Source organism: Lissotriton helveticus, chromosome 11 (genome assembly GCF_964261635.1).
Source record: "Lissotriton helveticus chromosome 11, aLisHel1.1, whole genome shotgun sequence".
In the NCBI taxonomy this organism is placed as follows: domain Eukaryota; kingdom Metazoa; phylum Chordata; class Amphibia; order Caudata; family Salamandridae; genus Lissotriton; species Lissotriton helveticus.
Genome location: NC_136072.1, coordinates 671,632,623 through 671,650,100, shown reverse-complemented (window position 1 = coordinate 671,650,100; position 17,478 = coordinate 671,632,623). Strand labels below are relative to the sequence as shown.

The 17,478-nt window shown below is 44.3% G+C and overlaps 1 protein-coding gene across 1 annotated transcript in view; it reads left to right on the top strand.

Moving 5' to 3' along the window:
• The window catches only part of LOC144791758 (zinc metalloproteinase-disintegrin-like VLAIP-B), a 4,238,988-nt gene that overhangs the window by 46,155 nt on the left and 4,175,355 nt on the right, over positions 1-17,478 (top strand). Inside the window, exon 2 of the mRNA XM_078666527.1 lies at positions 1,294-1,382. Coding sequence (XP_078522653.1) covers positions 1,294-1,382 — 89 coding nt within the window. The remainder of the gene's footprint in view (positions 1-1,293; positions 1,383-17,478) is intronic.

Sequence of the window (17,478 nt, the reverse complement as noted above, 5' to 3'; positions counted from 1 at the left end):
ACCTAGAGTCCCCCACAACAACAATAAGGTATGAAGTAAGGGAGAGAAAAGGAAAACCACTTAACTGGCTGCGAAGCAGCGAAGAAAGAGGAAGTGGTCACAGGAGGAGCGTCCTACCTACCCGTCATGGACACTAGAGAAGGACTGTTCTGAGATAACCTGTTGGACTGTGCTCATGGGATTTGTAGTTGGACTTGCATTCAAATCCGTTTTTTCTTGGTTATATTTACAAGCCTTATCTTTGTTCTGGGATTTTGAGCTTGTGTGAGTAGTTTTTGGCTGCTGTGATTTTATGTAATAAACAGCGAAGAAAGTTTATAGCATAATCTGAAGCCTCCGGTCCTGACATAGAATTGCTACATTGCCAGCACACAGTGAAAAATCATAAGCTGCAGCTCAGTTGTGGCGCCCAATGGAAAATCCTAAGCCGCAGCTCAATTGTAGCTCTGGGTATTGCATATTTTTGGCCAATCAGCAAACACTATATATCCCACCAGAAGGGTCTGCTGGACATAATGGTACCTTATTTTCGTAAATCATCCAGGAGTGTAAAAATTATCAGAAAGCACTTGAAACACATAACATTTAGGAGTTACCAACTTCTAGCACCTGCTTCATAGGCATGTGTGGTGGTGGCTAATGGAACTGAGGAGAACGAGGATAGGTTCTCTAATAAGTCTAGAAGGGATAAGATATTTCCCTGTGTGGGGATGCTTTTACCTTTTTCTGTGTTTGTTGATTATCTTACTAAAAGGCAGCAAAACATTTTACTCAGATTGCTATGCCACGTCCCCTTTAAATGGAACACAAGCAACTCCAGAATAGTTTGACTTTGAGTTTTGTCTATGACATGTAGCTTTGTCCCTGTAGCACAACAAGCTCAACTTTGATTACACAAAAGGTGGTGGAAGGAATTCTTAATTTAATCTCTGCTGTTGATAGTTTCTCCGGGCTGTATTCCATTACATCGTTTTTACACACCTATGCCTTTATAGACAGGCACCAATTATATGGAGTATAGAGGCCGAAAGGGTTCTGGATTTGCTTGTGTTCTTGTGAAGAAAAGGGGCATCACAGTATGGGTTAGTTAGACTGTTCCTGTGGGGAAGGAGCAAACTCATTTGAATGCAATTACTTTTTTTCAGTATTGACTCAGGCTTGGTCTTGAAAGTGAGTCAGGGTGATTTCCTGTGGCTGAATATTTAAGCATTCCATAGTTATCACTGTCTGTTTGAATCAGTGTCTCAGCCTAGGCCGAATTCGTCAGTGATATGTTGTCTTTTTTTTTTTTAGTGTCTGCTCTGGAAACACTTGCTGGAGTGAAGGATTATGAAGTGGTTTATCCTGAGAAACTTTATTCAAGGCACAGGGGTGACTCAAAGGTAATGGCAATAATTAAGAAACAAAATGCATCATAATCCAAATACACTCTTCAGTTATTTCTGAATTGTGTAATAATACTAACCAAGTTGAAAAGTGATTAGATCTGAGGTTCTTTGTGCATGTCAGTTACTTTTAGAATTGTATGAGTATTGCAGATTGGTGCATCCGAGGCTATCCATCCGCCTTGATACAAGTGGTCCAGTGTTTCTGGATCAGAATTTTAAAAATTATGGTAATGCGGATCCTTTGTTGCAAGGTACGGATCTGTACATACTAAAATGGCAGGTGAAGAGATTCAGGGTCGTAAAATGTTGCTAGCGTAAGGTCTAAACTAATGCAATAACAATGGCATTATTTATACATGTCTATTCCAAAATACTGTATTTTGTTTTCAAGATGCATGGATTCTCCTCTTGGGCTCCTCTTTAGTAGTCATAACTGAATTTCCACACCCGAGTGCTGTATCCTGGAGCACTTGGTGAAGGTGAAAAAGGAGAGGAGTGAAAAAAGTTGTGTTTTTTCATGTGAGGACCTATTGACAATTTTGCTTGTCCCTACAACAAAAAATTCTGAATTAATTTATTCCAAACTTGGCATTAAAGTAGAACTTTACTCAGAAGGTATGCTTTTTCTGGTTTGTTGTAAATCATTCAAGTAATATAGCATACTTGCAAGTTGGATTTGGTACGCCAGTTTCAAAATGGTCAAAAAAATGTCAGCCTTAATAAAACTAGTCCAGTTTTGTAAACAATTCAGTGTGATTGAAGCGATTCATGGATCATGACTTGCGAGTTAAAATGGCAGATATATAAAAAATTTGAACTCAAATCAAAAAAGTTTTGCCTTGTAAGTGAAATTTTATTCTTGTACCAAGTTTGGTGTAAATCTTTACAGCCGTTGGGCCTGTAGATGTGAGCAAAATTTACTATGGGAGCTAAAATGGAAAATAATATATTTGTTCACTTCTACCATTAGTTATTTTTACCCGTGTACGGATCTTCATGAAGCAACGCATGCCAAAAAGATGCAGAGAAAGTATATTACCATTTTGCGTGTAAATTGGTACAAGTGATTAAAAATTATAGGCAAATCAAAATGCCGTTTCATGGGAAATTCCATCTGAAGCATAATTACACAGTGGCGACTGCCCACAGGGGTGGAATAATTGCATGGTTTTGACTTTGATGAGGATTCCCCTGAAGGATAATGTAAAAATTCCTAGCTTTAATAACGGAAAGTTTCAATTCTATTAAGTGTAGGAAAGTGACACTTTTTGTTATGGTCACCACCACTTTTTTGCTAACTGGTACTGATGTTTTTGATTGGTAGTGTACTGGGTCCCTATTAACCAGACCCTAATGCCTGTTCTCTTTCCCTAAAAATAAGTGAAATGCTTAAGGACTTTAGCACCGTGGTTGTCCCTGGTAAATGGTACCCCTGGTACCCAGGGCATGGGTACTAAAGAGGGTCCCCAAGGACTGCAGCAAGTAATATGCCACCCAAAGGGAACCCCACACAAACTGCATGCAGACTGTCATTGCAGGATACATGAAATGGTGCAAGCCATTGCAAAAAGAAAACATTGTCCACTCCCTGTGTGCAATGCCCAAGTACACTTCACGTACTATATGTAAGTCACCCCTACAGCAGGCCTTGAAGCCCTAAGGTAGGATGCATTATATTACATGTGAGAGCACATCTGCTTGAGAAGCTATACCCTGTGATTTCTAGCTCAATTACTAGACATAGTAAGTGATCAGGAAGCCATTTTAAAGGTATGCACTGGACACTAGCCATTCCGAGTTACCCTTCTACCTAATGGCTTCATTGAAAATACTGATGTTTGGTAGCAAACATCTTGTCTTAATAAATCGTACTGTGGCCAGTATCAGATATATAAAGACATGCACCCAGAGGGCATCTTAGATGTGTCCCCTGCATCCCTAGTAGTCATTTAGAGTTTTCTTACTGGTATTGTTCAGCCTGCCACAACAGACTAGATTCTGACCGCCTGCAGGTGAAGGACCATGCTCTCTGAGGCCAGAAACAATGCCTTCCCAGCTCAAGGTGATCACACCTCCTCCAGCAGAATGGCTAGTCAGTGAATTTAGCATATCAATGCCAGAGGCTTCACATCCTCTTCCGCCTTTGATTTGTGACCAAGGCTTCCCCCCAATACTGGGGCCCATTTGGCTTTAGAGCAGATGGGAAATTATATATTCATGACGCATGTTTTAGTTACAGCAGGCTAGTCACACCCCACGTTAGGCTACCTGAAGTGGACAGCCACAGAAGTGTTGCCACAATCTTGTTTTGGTGAAAATAGAGAATTCTGGGTCAGGTTTTTATTTTTATTATTATAATTATTATTTTTGAGTTTTATATAACACTGTCTAGAACCAAGGGTATCAGACTACTTTACATGTTTTGAGAATACGTTTACAAAAATTGCATGACGAGAGCCAAGTGGGATTCACAAATAGTGATACAAAAAATATAGGACAACAGAGCCGTTAAGTAGAATATAGTAAGGATACTGTCAGGGGACTTCCCAGTCAGGAATTGTCAAAGAGGTTGGGTCTTTGGGTAAGTCATCACGTGTTCTTGTTGATGCAGTAGTTGAGTAATAGGGGTTTCAGTTCCCGTTTGAACTAAGAAAAGGAGGTGTTGTAGCATAGGTCCTTAGGGAGTGAGTTCCAAATCTTGGGGGCATTTCCAGAGAAGGAGCGTGTGTGAGATGATTTTTTTTTTTAAGTTTGGGAGGCCTGAGAAGAAACGAGTTGGAGCTTCTCAGAGCCCGGCCTTTTCCTGCTCTTGATAGTTTAGATTATAGATCTAGAGTTTTAGTATGTAAGGCTTTGTAAGTGATACATGCTGTCTCGTAGATGCACTGTTTGGTTCCTTTGACGAGTCTGGCAGCCACAATTGAAAATTGTACTTAGGGGCTCAGTGGCTTTTAGGGGTTCCTGTCAGGATGGCATTGCCGTAGTGAAGTCTCGAGAGGACTAGGGATTGTACTACCGCTTTAAAATCTTCAGGGGTTACAACCGTTTAGATTTTTTTTTTTAGATGTTTTAGTCTGTAGAGCTCCCCTTTTGCTGGATTTTTGATGTATTCTTTCTTTGAAAGGTTTTTATCTGGGGGATTTAGCAGAGTTGGACAGTGGAATAGGGCTATTTAGCGCATCCATGTTTTTGAGCCATTCTTGGATGGGTATGGGATTGCTCTTTGGGGAGAGTACGAATTCTATCTTGTTGGGGTTCAGCTTAAGGTGGTTGTTATTTAGCCAAGTTTGGATCTTAGTGGAACATTAAGATGTTGGATGTCGCTAGTTGATTTTATTCTGTAGTAGAGTTGAGTGTCATTAGCATATAGGTGATATTTGATACCAATTTGATTCATGATAATTATGATGGGTTCCATGAAAAGATAGATTGAATAGGGCTGGCAAGAGGATGAACATTGAGGTATGCCTTGAGGTACTGTTATGATCTTCGAGAGACATCTGTGGATTTTTATTTGCTGGGAGCGATGTTGAAGATAGGTCGAGTAGGATTAGGAGGCAGGAGTTGCCTTCATATAAGGCACTGTGAATGTCGTTGGTTATATTGCGCATAGCAGTTTCATTTTACATCCTTCCTGATCCTGATTGGAAGGTTTCTTGGAGGTTGAATTCTTCTGTGTGTTGGTTGAGTTGAAGTAGAACAAACTTCTCCAACGTTTTAGCAAGGAAAGCAAGATTGGTATTTGGTCTTAAATAGTTGAGGTTGTTGGGGACAGCCCAGGGTTTTTTTTTTAGAATGAGGTGACTTAGCCGAGTTGGAGGGAGTCTGGTACTGGGCCTGATGAAAGAGAAGCATAGATGATTTTGGCCCAGAACTGGGAGATAATATGGTTGAGGTTTTGAACTAGGGTGGAGGGAGTGAATCAGTAAAGTAGGATGTGGGCTTCCGTTTGGCAATAATTTGGACATTTTCACCTTCTGTCATAAGTTGGAATTCTGACCATTTAGCATTATTCATGAGTTGAGGAAGTACGTTATTTGCGATTATTTTGCTGTGTAATGTCATTCCGGTCTCTAGTCAGGTCCTGAGGGAGAGTTTCCATGTTCACTTGTGTGTCAGTGGAGCCGGTTGGAATGCCAGGATATTGTCAAGGGTCAGAGATTGTTTGATTTTGACAATTTTGTCATGCAGGAAATTAGCTATTTCTCCGCAGCCTTCAGTGTTGGTTATTGTTTCTTGTTGGGAGGTAAGCCTAATGTTTTGTTTTGTTGTGTTGACGAGCTCCCTTGGTCAGTTTTTGCACGGTCAAGTTGATTATGGAACAAAGTGCCTTATTCCCTGGACATGCGTTTCTTGTAGGAGAGCTGTTTGGATCTTAGGAGTGTGAGGTTCGCCAGTGAGGGCTTCTGTCTCCATAACCTTTCGGTCTGTCTAAGTTGCCTTCTTTCGTTGTTAAGGTCAAAGTTGAACCAGGATCTAGATTGGATTTTTCTCGATCTCTTCAGTTTGAGTGCCGCAACTTAGTTACGTACATTGGTCATCAATTTATATTATGGGCAATGAGTTCAACACGGTTTGAAGGAGGGATTGTGAATGCAATTTAGCATTGATCCTGGATTCTAGCTCGATTTGTGGGAAATGCTTGATGTTCCTAGCCATTGCGTGGGTTTGCTAGATGGTGCTGGGAAGGATAGGCGGTGTAGTTTGAGTTTGAATAGAATTTGATGGTGTTCCGACCAATCGAGAGGCAAGATGGAACCAAGGAAACAAGCTTACTGTTGTAATCTTTCTTCCCCTGTTTCCCCACTCCCTTTTGGTATGTCCCACCCCCCTTACTCCCCTCCCTCTATGGTAGGTTCCGCTGGAGCTCACCTAAGAATGTTGGCATCCTCCCGTCAATCCTGGAGAGTAGTTGACAGAATAAAGACTGTTCTTCTCATCTCTGCCTCAGAGTTTCATTACTTACAACACTGGCGACGAGTTGGCGCAGTGGGCCTCTTCTGTCACCTCCCCTTTCTGTGCCCTCTCCATTCTCTGCATGTTAGAGGTTCTCTGTGCTGTTTGTGCCGTGGAAGAGTCTGAATTTATCCTGCAGTGCCGCGTTCCATGCCTTCTGATTCAGATAAGTGGAGTTGTGCGAGTTTCAAAACAAGTGACATTTTCTACACAGGATCCTTCTGCCACTAGGGAAACTGTCTCCTCCTTTTCAAGTCTTGCCGAGTGTGAGGACATTGTCTGCTGCCTCCTTCCTACTTGTCATTCGGTGGAATACTGCCTCCGTCTTTTGTGCAGTTCTGTGAAAATTCCTCCGGGACTGCCCATGTGATTTCCATCGGATTCCTTCGAGCTCACTTCAAAGGTCTTTTGGCCACCGGAGTGCACAGCGGAGGAGTTTGGCTGCTGGTGTGGCTCCTCATCGCTGCAATATCGGAAGTTGCTCTCCACAGTATCTCCGAGCTATATTCTGGCTCCCCAGCCCCTTAGCAGCCGGTCCTTGCCTGTGTTGTTCCGGTGCACCGTCTTAGAGCCGGATTAATTTCCTCACCGAGGTTCGCGACCTCCAGCGGGCGCTGCTGTCGGTGTGCTTCTTCAGCTGAGGCCTGTGGGTTGGTAACGCGCCTTCGTCAGTTGCTGTCAATGTTTTAGCGACGGTGTGCGTTCCTTCTCCTTCGGTATTTCCAGCTGTGGCCTGCATGGGGGGTCGTTTATTCTCCTCAGCTGCAGCGTGTGAAGGCGCCTTTGTCTGATGCCTTTGTCGTATTGCTACAGCGCTCTTTCCTTTTCTTCAGTTAATCAGTACGACAGATGCAGCAGAAGTAAGACTATCCTGGGTACCTGTCAGGAAGATTTCCATTTACATTATTTTGTTGGCAGACATCAAGAACTTTAGCGTATTTTTATTTTCTCTCACAACTTTACCTGGCAGTGTGTCTTCATTCGGTGACACACTCACCTCATGACTTTATTTTGATCTCTCTGCCCCTTCCAGGAACCCAAACTAAAAGACTGGCAATTTAGTTTTATACTCCTTTCTCACGGGTCATCCTCTAATTAGAACCTAACTTTAAGTATAGTTTTATTTACTGTGCATATTAGTGTGGTTGTGGTGCTCCCTCCTCAGGGTTCAACGAGCAGATGTTATTGTCTGGATTTTTCATTGCATGGTGTGCCTCTGTGTTACCTTACGGCGATACGCACATCCTTACCTTTCCCCTCTATAATATTTCGTGTATTTTGTGCATACCTTAGTCCTCCCACCCTCACCTTATTTGTCCTCTGTGTGCGCTTCATATGTTAATCCAGTGACTTGTGTACCTGTGCATTTTCTTTCGTGTTCCTCCATTACTTATTGTCACCTTTCAGTAGCAGACCTTCTGGGCATATGTTTTAATCCGGCTATAGCTAGGTTTTGGTAACTACCCATTCCTGTGTACCTCTGTTTTTTGGTAGAATGCCATATACAGGTATTCTGTGATCTTTACCTCATTCGGTGGGTATTTCCTGTTTTTTCCTTCTTTACTATGGCTGCGACATCCATGAGTCAACCGCCTTCCTTTTTAAACGAAATGGGTGATCCTGATATACATTGGAAGATTGGATTATTCTATTTGTTTCTTACCTGATTGCCATAGGGGGGGAAAAGTTTTCTGGTGTCCGTAAACAACATGTCCTTTTACACAACTTGGGTGTTCAAGGTAGGAAAATTTACGATACCCTACCTGATTCTGAATTAGAAGATGATGAAGTTGATATGGATGTATTTAAGATCACTCTTTTGAAATTAGACACTCATTTCGTGAATAAGGTAAATGTTGTCATAGAGCAGCATAAGTTCTTTACTCGTGTTCAGGGCAAACAAGAGTTGGTCACTAACTATGTAGCTGCTCTTAGAGGACTTACCCAATTATGCGAGTTTGGCGAACTTAATGACTCCCTTATCAGGGATCAGTTAGTCAGGTGCACCCACAACAGCCGCATAAAAGAGAAACTTTTGTCAAAAAACCCTTCTTTAAAAGAAACCATTAGTATAGCACAATCTATAGAACATACAGCTAAGTGCATTTTGGAAATGAAACCTCCCAAAGAGCCTGTCTGTAATGTATTCAACTCCAAGTATGCTATTGATGACAACAATGATGGTGAGATATATAAGATTAGACCCAGAGATGTAAAGGTTGATAAAGCTGTTAGCGTGACCGAAGGTTTAAAGTGTTTCCGATGCGGCAGCAGTAACCATCTTGCTAATAGTGTTCATTACACTGCACGTAATTCAACATGTATGAAGTGCAATAAGATGGGGCACTTTGCTAGAGTGTGTAGAGAGGGGGAGAACAAGCAGGTGAAAATGGTTTCCAGTGAAGAGAAACACTCTCCTAAGTACGTTTTCCAAGTAAAAAATATTGGTATATTCCGTTTAAAACGCAGTGTTTACACTGCACGACCTTTACCACGCTGCCATTACAACGCAAGTCGTTACTACGCCTTGCGCTGAATGGCGCTGTTGGTTAAGGAATATTGTAATGTTATATTCCAACACCTTCCCTATTGTTATGTGGGCTGGTGTTGGAATAGAAAATGATAATAATCCTCAAGCTGCGCCCTCCAACGCAAGTCGTTGTAGTGACTTGCGTTGTAAAATCCGCGATGTAAAGTACCGTGATCAAAATGATCGCGTTGTACTGTCATACATCCAAAATATTGATTCTGAGTCTTCAATGATACATTCCAAACAAAATGAGTTTCCTGAATGTACCATTCTACTGAACAAAAAACCTATGATTGTTTACGCTGATTCTTGTTCTCCATTTACCTTGATTAGTCATAATGATATGAAGGAATTATTCAGTATGTCAGTCTTAATGTGTTAAAACCTAACATTTCACTTATTGGATATACTAAAGAATATATTCCCCTGGTAGGCATGGTTGAAATGTGTATAGATTTCAGGGGAAGATCAATATGTGGCAACGTTTACATTGTAAAAGAAGGTTGAAACCTATTAGGTTGGCACCATCAAAGAGAGTTAGGGATTGTGCTGGACCCCAACAAGGTAGATCAAGTCTGCCTGGGGATGTGGGACATGGAGTTCCATAAGGCTGTGGATGCGTCCCAAGAGGGGCTTTAAGCAAAAAGCCACAGTGATGTCTGCAACAATAAGAGAGTGTGTGGTTCGGCGACGATGGGAAATTCCCCTGACATTTTGACCACTTTATCAGAGAATGAAAGAGAATTTTGAAAATGTTGAACGTCCTGTAATTGTACCAGGTGTAACCTGGTCTCCACTTGCTGCAGAGGTATTGGTCCTATGACCAGTTAGGAACCCAATTAAATTCTGAGTTTTACTCACCATTGCTCTTCCTAGTCGATCTAGTACCTATTGGTTTCAGATATTACTACCGGCGCCCTCTTTGATTTTTAAATATCCTTTCTCTGTAAAGGGGTGCCTAGACCTCTGTCATGTTTCCTCCAGCGTTTTGGGAAGGCTTGAATGGAGATATCCTTGCACAACAACTTTCTACATGGTACTTTCCTGGTTGTTTCCCTACATCATGCCCTGGGGTGTTGCTGGATGTTTGCCTTATGTTTTTTTTTTGTCATGGGTTGTCTACAGGGGTTAAGTTTTCTCTCCATTTTGTCTCCATGTTCGTTAGGGTTATACATGCCTTCATAATTGTTATATCCTTGTCTATGCCGATCGAAGGGAGATGTATTGTAATCTTTCTTCCCCCGTTTCCCCACTCCCTTTTGGTATGTCCCACCCCCTTTACTCCCCTCCCCTTATGGTAGGTTCGGCTGGAGCTCACCTTAGAATGTTGGCATCCTCCTGTCAGTCCTGGAGAGTAGGTGACGGAATAAAGACTGTTCTTCTCATCTCTGCCTCAGAGTTTTATTACTTGCAACACTTACTTCTAGTAATTATCACATCCAGAGATGAGTCTTTATTGTGGTTCGATTCATTAAAGAGTTGCTTGAGATCATTGATTTCCAGTAGGTTATTAAGGTTGCGGATTGTGGGGTCTTCTGTGCTGTTCCAGTGCAGGTTGAAACTGCCCAGGACCACGTTGTTGGAGCCAGCTAGTGAGAATTGAGTTACTTTGCCAGGAAGTTCCTCGGTGAAAAGGGTGCGATCACCGGTTAGGTAATAGATGGTGTGGGGTTGGTGGAAGTGATGTCTTAAGTTTTGATTTCTACTCCGAGATATTGAAAGGTGAAGTGAGCAGAGCTAGGTTGAGTGTTTGTTAAGCCATGTTTCCGTAAAGAAATCAATGTTGATTTCTTCCACAAGTAAGGTCTCAGCAAAATTAGTAGAATGTTTTGCTGCAGATCAGTAGTTTATGAGCATACAGGTTTGGGAACAAGGGTCATTTTTGTCGCAGAGTGCAGTGTTTGGATGGTGGTGTATTGAGCAGGAAGCCTGGGGGTTATGCTAGGTCAAGGGATTCTGTTTTTCCAATGATAACTGGGATCTTGAATGCAGGCTTGGTATCCGATTGGGGGGATTTTGAGTTGTATGCCTTGCTGAGTCATTCCTCTTTTATTGAGGATGGGGTGTGAGTGCTCCGTAGGGTCAGTAGGACATGTGGCTTGTGGGAATGGAGTTATGATCGGTGAGACAGCGGATTGTTGGACAACGTTTAAGGGGAGTCAAATTCTTAGGGTGGAGTTGAGTGTTAACTTGGCCTGGATCACAAGTTAATTTTCGCTATGGACGGGTCTTAAGATAGAGAATCAAGTTTCTGTTCTAATTGGCCAGAAACATGGTAAAGGTGTCAGGGAGGTTGCCTTTTCTGTGAGTAGGTTGGCAAACAGCAGTTTCTGAGTCTGAAGTAGGTGAATGATCACGGATGGAGGGACGAGAGGTAACATCATGGTTGGAAATATTGAGGGGTTTATGGGCTGGGTGGGTTCAGCGATGGGAGTCTGGGATATGTCTGAATGGTGCTCAGTGTTGAAAATTCATAAATTGAGATTGGTGTTCTTGTACCTACTGTGAGCGATATGGGACTGTGTTTTGATATCATTGATTGTGGAGGGTGTAGTTGGGATATGACTGGAGATTATTTGACTGGCGTGAGTCGGTGGGAGCAGCAGTGGTTCTTTGTAGGGCGGTGGAGTCCTGTAAGTGAATAGTTTCCGGGCTAACATACTGGGGTGTAGGGGAATGGCGTGGGATGGGAGATGGATCTGGTTCAGTTAGAGAGTGAGAAGTGACGTTAAGTGTCGGTCAACGATGGAGAGGTGATGGTCTGCTGCTTGAATTAGTATGTTCCCCATACTGAATATAGATATGCACATATCCCCTCCATAATTTTGAGAGGGTTAGTAGTGAGTTTAGTACCATGGGGAACAGTGGTTGTTTTTGCAACTTGAAGGTATAGAAGGAAGATGTTCCTCCATTTTGCTGTGCGTTTACAGTAGAAAATAAAGTTAGTTTTCATGTTGCAGTTGATCATGCTGTGGTAAGTATCGGCAATTGAGAAGGTTGTGTTTGTATTTTTTTCTTACATTATTTGAGAGGTTTTTAGGATATTTTATACTCCATGTATTTTGGGCCGAATCTCTCAAGTGTTGACTTGGGGATCTTAAGATATGATTAAGTCATCTTGGCTGCCCCTTTGAATAGAGTCTCTGTTAGAGAGGATGTGTATTGCAGTGTAAATTATGGGCAAATGACCATGAATTAACAGCTTAATATTATATAACAAAACTAGCTAACGGTTGTGGCATTCAATTGTCTGCACTCTGGCATCAGGTTCAAAGCAACAATGTGCTCACTCTCTGGGTCAACCGTTATAAAATACCCACTTATGTACAAATTGCTTCACTGGATGGAGGAGCACATAAATAACCACAAATAATCCATATATTATCTGACATGAATAGAGTTTTCAATGATACACTACTGCATGGGTTACCTTGAGAAATATTTACACTAAAAGGGGAACTATAGATTGGATCATTTCTTCTTGAAACATGATTTGTTTGCCCTGAAGAAGTCCTGAAAAAAGGAACAAAACGCGTAGGCTGTATTGCAATCTATATCAAATTGTACATACTTTTGATGGAATTTTTATCAATCAAGAATAAAGAAAAAAGAAAGGAAAAAAATATGGGGAAGTTGCTCTGTTCTTTTATTTGCAATGCCACCCCACGTGTTATTATGATTGTGCATTATGCACTGTATTATAATCAATACATTGGATTTATTTATTGTCCTTCCATTGAATCATTGAAAACTCTATTTATATCAGATGATTTATGGATTATTTGTGGTTGTTTATGTGCTCCTTCATCTAGTGAAGCACTTTTTATTATTATGAGATGGGCCGGTGAGCATGAGCCCAATCCAACTCCTGATTCTTTCAGTCCTCTTTATATTGTAATGGGGAAGGGCTGGAGAGGACCTCTATAGTTTCTATGGTTCCCTCGTGATGTGAATCACAAAAATGGCTGACGTAAACAGGAAAGGGGGAGGGGAGCTGGTTTTGGTCTCATTGTTAATTTCAGGGCCAATAGTCCTATCTTACTATTTATAAATGGTGATGATGATTGAGTCCTATCTCAATTTCCATGTTCCTATTGATGAAGACCTTTTTCATATTCTATGGCTCCATTCACGAAAGGCCTAAATCTACTGTAGGCAAGATGTCTTCCCCAGATGCATAGGTCAAACCTAGGAGTCATTTTTTAGGTCTCGCGCCTGCTGTCGCAAAGCGAGTCTATTGCGCTCGTTTCAGTCCTTTCAGCTTTCAAGGACTACCCAAAGGAGACAAGAGACTGGCACGCGCACGCAGCCTGCCGGAATTGGATCAGGTCGTGCACGTGAACACGCGCTCCGATTCCGGCAGGCTGTTCACAACACATGCACACGCAGGCAGGCACACACAACACACACACACACACACACACACACACAAACGCACACACACAACACACAGACAGACAGACAGACGCACGCACACACACACACAACACACACACAGACAGACAGACAGACGCACACACACACACACACACACACACACACGCACACACACACGCGCACACATCCCCCCCCCCCCACTCACCGGGCTCTTTTAGCGTGTTCCGTGTCTCTGTCTCTCGTCAGCCAGTGGGTCAGTCTCGAGCTCCCTCTGCAGCGCTGGTCTTCACCCGGGCCCCCTCCTGGGACCCGGGACTTCAGATGCCGCACTCCGCTTTGGCGCCGGGGCTCGCAGCGCACATGCGCGGGCAGCCCCCGCCCTCTCACTCTCAGCCCGGGCTGCTTTCGGTTTCGGTTCTGTGTTACTGGTTTAAGTCTTGTTTTCCCATTAGAGTTATGTGTTATTTTGCCCTGGCCAATAGGAGATCAGTGGTGCTATGTACCTGGAGAGGTAGGGTACTTTCCTAGTTAGTTTCAGTGTTGTGCTTTACTTTGTACCCACCCTTCCAGTTGTGGGGTGCATGGGCCCGGGAGCTATTCCCCCCTCCTCTGGGCCCTCGTTGAATGGGCTATGCTCTGTTCCTGATAGCCATGCACTCCCTGGTTCCAGCCACTCCTAGGTCTGCAGGGGTTATGGGCTCGGGTATGCCAGTTCCTCCGTGCTCGCGCTGTGTATACTTGGCGGGGCCACTGATGGGTGCTCGCCTCGGCCTGCTCCACTCGTAGGCTCTGTGATCAAGGATCCACTCGCCCAGTTGTGGCACTGCGGGCGTCGGGTCTATGCAGTAAGTGAGGCCATTATCTTGCCTGGGGTTGTTCTGTCCTCCCGGGCATCAGGCCGGGCAATTGTGCCTGTAAAGTGCTGTGCGGTCGAGTGCGGTTATAGCAAGACATAGCTTTGCCCCCCCTTTTTGTGGGAGTTTTCTATGGTCTCCAGGCGATGCCTTGTAGGACCGGCTGTCCCTGTCTGTGGGTGTTGGGGCAGGGCTGACCTGGCGAGATCGGGCGTGCGAGTGAATTTGAGTGGCAATTTTTCGGCATAAGAGTGGCTGGGCTCGTGCTCGCGGAGTGACGTGTTTTTCAAGGTGTGGCATACATGCTTAAGCAGCATCGGCGCGCGTTAACGTGCTACGGGTTGGGGAAATACCTTTCCCCAGTCTCGCCCAAAGCGAGCTGGGCGAAATCTTCTCCACTAATGTTAGCACGAAGGGCCCCAGCAGGAGGTAATCACACAACGTGCAAGTGGCAAGGGATATAATTTATGCCTCTCTTGCTATGCATTTGGACAAAATCGTTAATCTTGCCAGGCACTGTGATAAGGGTACTCCTGCAGGGCTTTGGGGGTAACTATCGGGAAAAGAGAGGATGTGACGTAACAGCCGGATGTGCTGTCTGTGAAGCGTGAAGAGAGGATGTGACGTAACAGCCGGATGTGCTGTCTGTGAAGCGTGATATCCCTGTTCAAGCCTCGGCGTGGGCTCAACGTCCTGTGAGTGTGTCCCCGTGCCTAGTAAAAGCACTTATCTTGAGTGTTGCGTATTTTCAGGTAGGAAAAAAGGAGCATTTGGTGACCTAATAAATTTGCGTCATGCTGTGTGCCACATTTAATTGCAAAGGATGAAGTAATCCAGGTAACAGAACTCAGAGCTGGAAGCAGGGAGGCGCGCCGTCCGTCACAGTCGTCCCATCTGCACTGTACACTGCACTATGGGTCGGCAGCATGACGCCTCGGCTGCGAGTGCGTGTCTGTAGTTCTTCATTAGAGATAAAAAATCTTGTTGCGCATCAGACGGTACTGATCGTATTGGCCGGGTCTCTGTGTCAAGGCAGCATCGGCCTTGGTGCGACAGCTGGACCCTATGCTTTGGAGGGTTAAATGTGCTATACTGCTGTGCGATCCAACGTACTAATTCTACAAATACCATCGGCCTCTCATGTGCGGGGGGGGAAGCCCCAGCAGCTGTGGTAAGGTCAGCCTCGGTCACTTCTCCCACTCAGACGTTACTATGCCTCGAGGGAATGTCGGAACAACAGGGAAATGAGGGGGAACACTGAGCTGGGAGCAGCAGCGGGCATCATTAAATGGAATACTCAGTGTGGAGCGAGAGACAGCATCGCACAGCGTCAGACATTCAGCTGCATTTAGAGGAACTAGCAGGCTAACACAAGGTTATTCAGTTAGTATAATTGTTGGTGTAAAATGTCTGTGCTACATATAATGTTCACAAAGACTGATGAACCTCTCGAGCGGGCAGCAAGTTACAAGTGGCACGACAGATTGGAGTCAGGTCGGGGGCAGATATTGCGTGTCGAGCTTGTGGACTGGCCCACCTTCACCATGTTCGTCCTTCAGCACTTTAACTTGGGCGGCCAAAAACAACACTCACAAGTTCCGTCTCCTTTCCTATAGGTCGAGCACAGTACTTGGTGCCATAGGCTATGTAGGCCACCGAGTGCGTTTTATTGACAACTCCTGTTTCTTCCATTGAGATAAAATACTGCCAGTGCATGGGTCCCTTCAATTTGTGACAAACGCTGTCTGCTTTGAGGTGAAGTGGCTGTCCGTTCAGTATTCTGAGGTGCTTTCATCGGCGCCAGTCGGGGTGTTTGCTCTTTGACCTGATATATCTGAAGTGCCCTTTCTGTTGGTAGAGATGGTGAGGTTCATTGTATTTTTTAAGTTATTAGATTTGAAAATAACAATGCCTTGTATTTATGTTTTAAAACCCAAAACATAAATAGAAGGCATTGTCATTTACAATGCCAATAGCTCAAAATCGTGTGAATGTGAGACCTATTGCATTGCAAATGCTTGTTAATTTCTATGGCTTCTCTTTGAAGAGAATGAAGACCTGGAAGACGAGCAACAATGTGTACAGTTCAGTGACAAAGGTGTATGGAGGACAATGAACCTGCATGCCCGCCCTGAGGCAGTCATCTCAGGCGTTATAGGGCCACTACATTATGATGCCCAGGCAGCACCTACAATTATTTGCCCTCTATTGGTCCCTGGTCTGCCATAGGCGACCGTTACCAGGCAGGGATAGGTGGGAACTAGAGGGTCATTAGTTACAATACTGTCGAGGAACACTGGCAATGACAGAAAAACACTGGTGCAGGATTGCGGGCATTTACACCACAGGCCAGTTTGTAATTCACCGGGACAATTCATTCTGAGATTCTGATCAGAGCGGCATACCAGAGTCAGATGCCTCAAACAGAAGGGCTCTGTAGAACTTACTGGGAGTGAAATGTACAAAATGGCCCGTGCCTGCATGGTTGAGACCTGGAATGAAGCAGCGTGGGACAAATTGTAATAAAGCAGCTCTCTCTCGATCATCAGATTCAAGTATCAAAGCCCCAGCAATCTGCAGTCAGAGCAGCAAAGCTTACCAGTCAAGTGAGCTGGGCACCCCCCCCCCCCCCCCCCCCCCCCCGAAGAAGCATGTATGTCACCACCTCCTTGTCCCTGGCATGCCGCACATTTGCAGAGGATTATTTGCTGGAAACGGTGCTCCACCCCCCCTATGATTAGAGCAGCAGCAAGGGGCTAGCCGAGCAAGGGAAGCCGCTGGGATGCCGAGAGCAAGGGGCAGTGGCCAGCTCACCTCATATAAACATAGAGGCCTCCGTTCCCTGGTCCAGCAGCCAACAAGCTTGCAGGGGATCGAGGGTGGTGGGACTTCTGCAAAATCCAGCAGCAGGTCCAAGTTCATTTGCCATCCTGCAGTCAGAGATCGGGCTGTGCAGGTGCATGGGGTCTAGTGGCCGATAGTGATGGCTTAATGAGAGGGTCATTTTAGGGGATTTACACTTATGGCGATCCCTGACTATTGGATCCTCCGGCTGGAGCTCATATAGAGGATGTAGTTACCTTGATGGTAGGGACCCCATTGGCTACTACCATATACTCCACTTTAAGCCCCTGAATTGAGTCTTTGGGGGTCCCCCAAAACCATAGAGACAGATATATCTACCTGGGAATAGAAAGTGGACAAGGAAGAGCCATCACCATGGGAACTGGGGACCTACCCCAAACTTGGCCCAAACCCCTGCCTGACTGCTTGTACCACAATTGCAAATACCCAACTTGTCCAAAAGCTGTGCATTCTCCCCAAACACTTGGAGGACTATCCAGCACTTCACTAATCAGTCAGTCAGAATAAT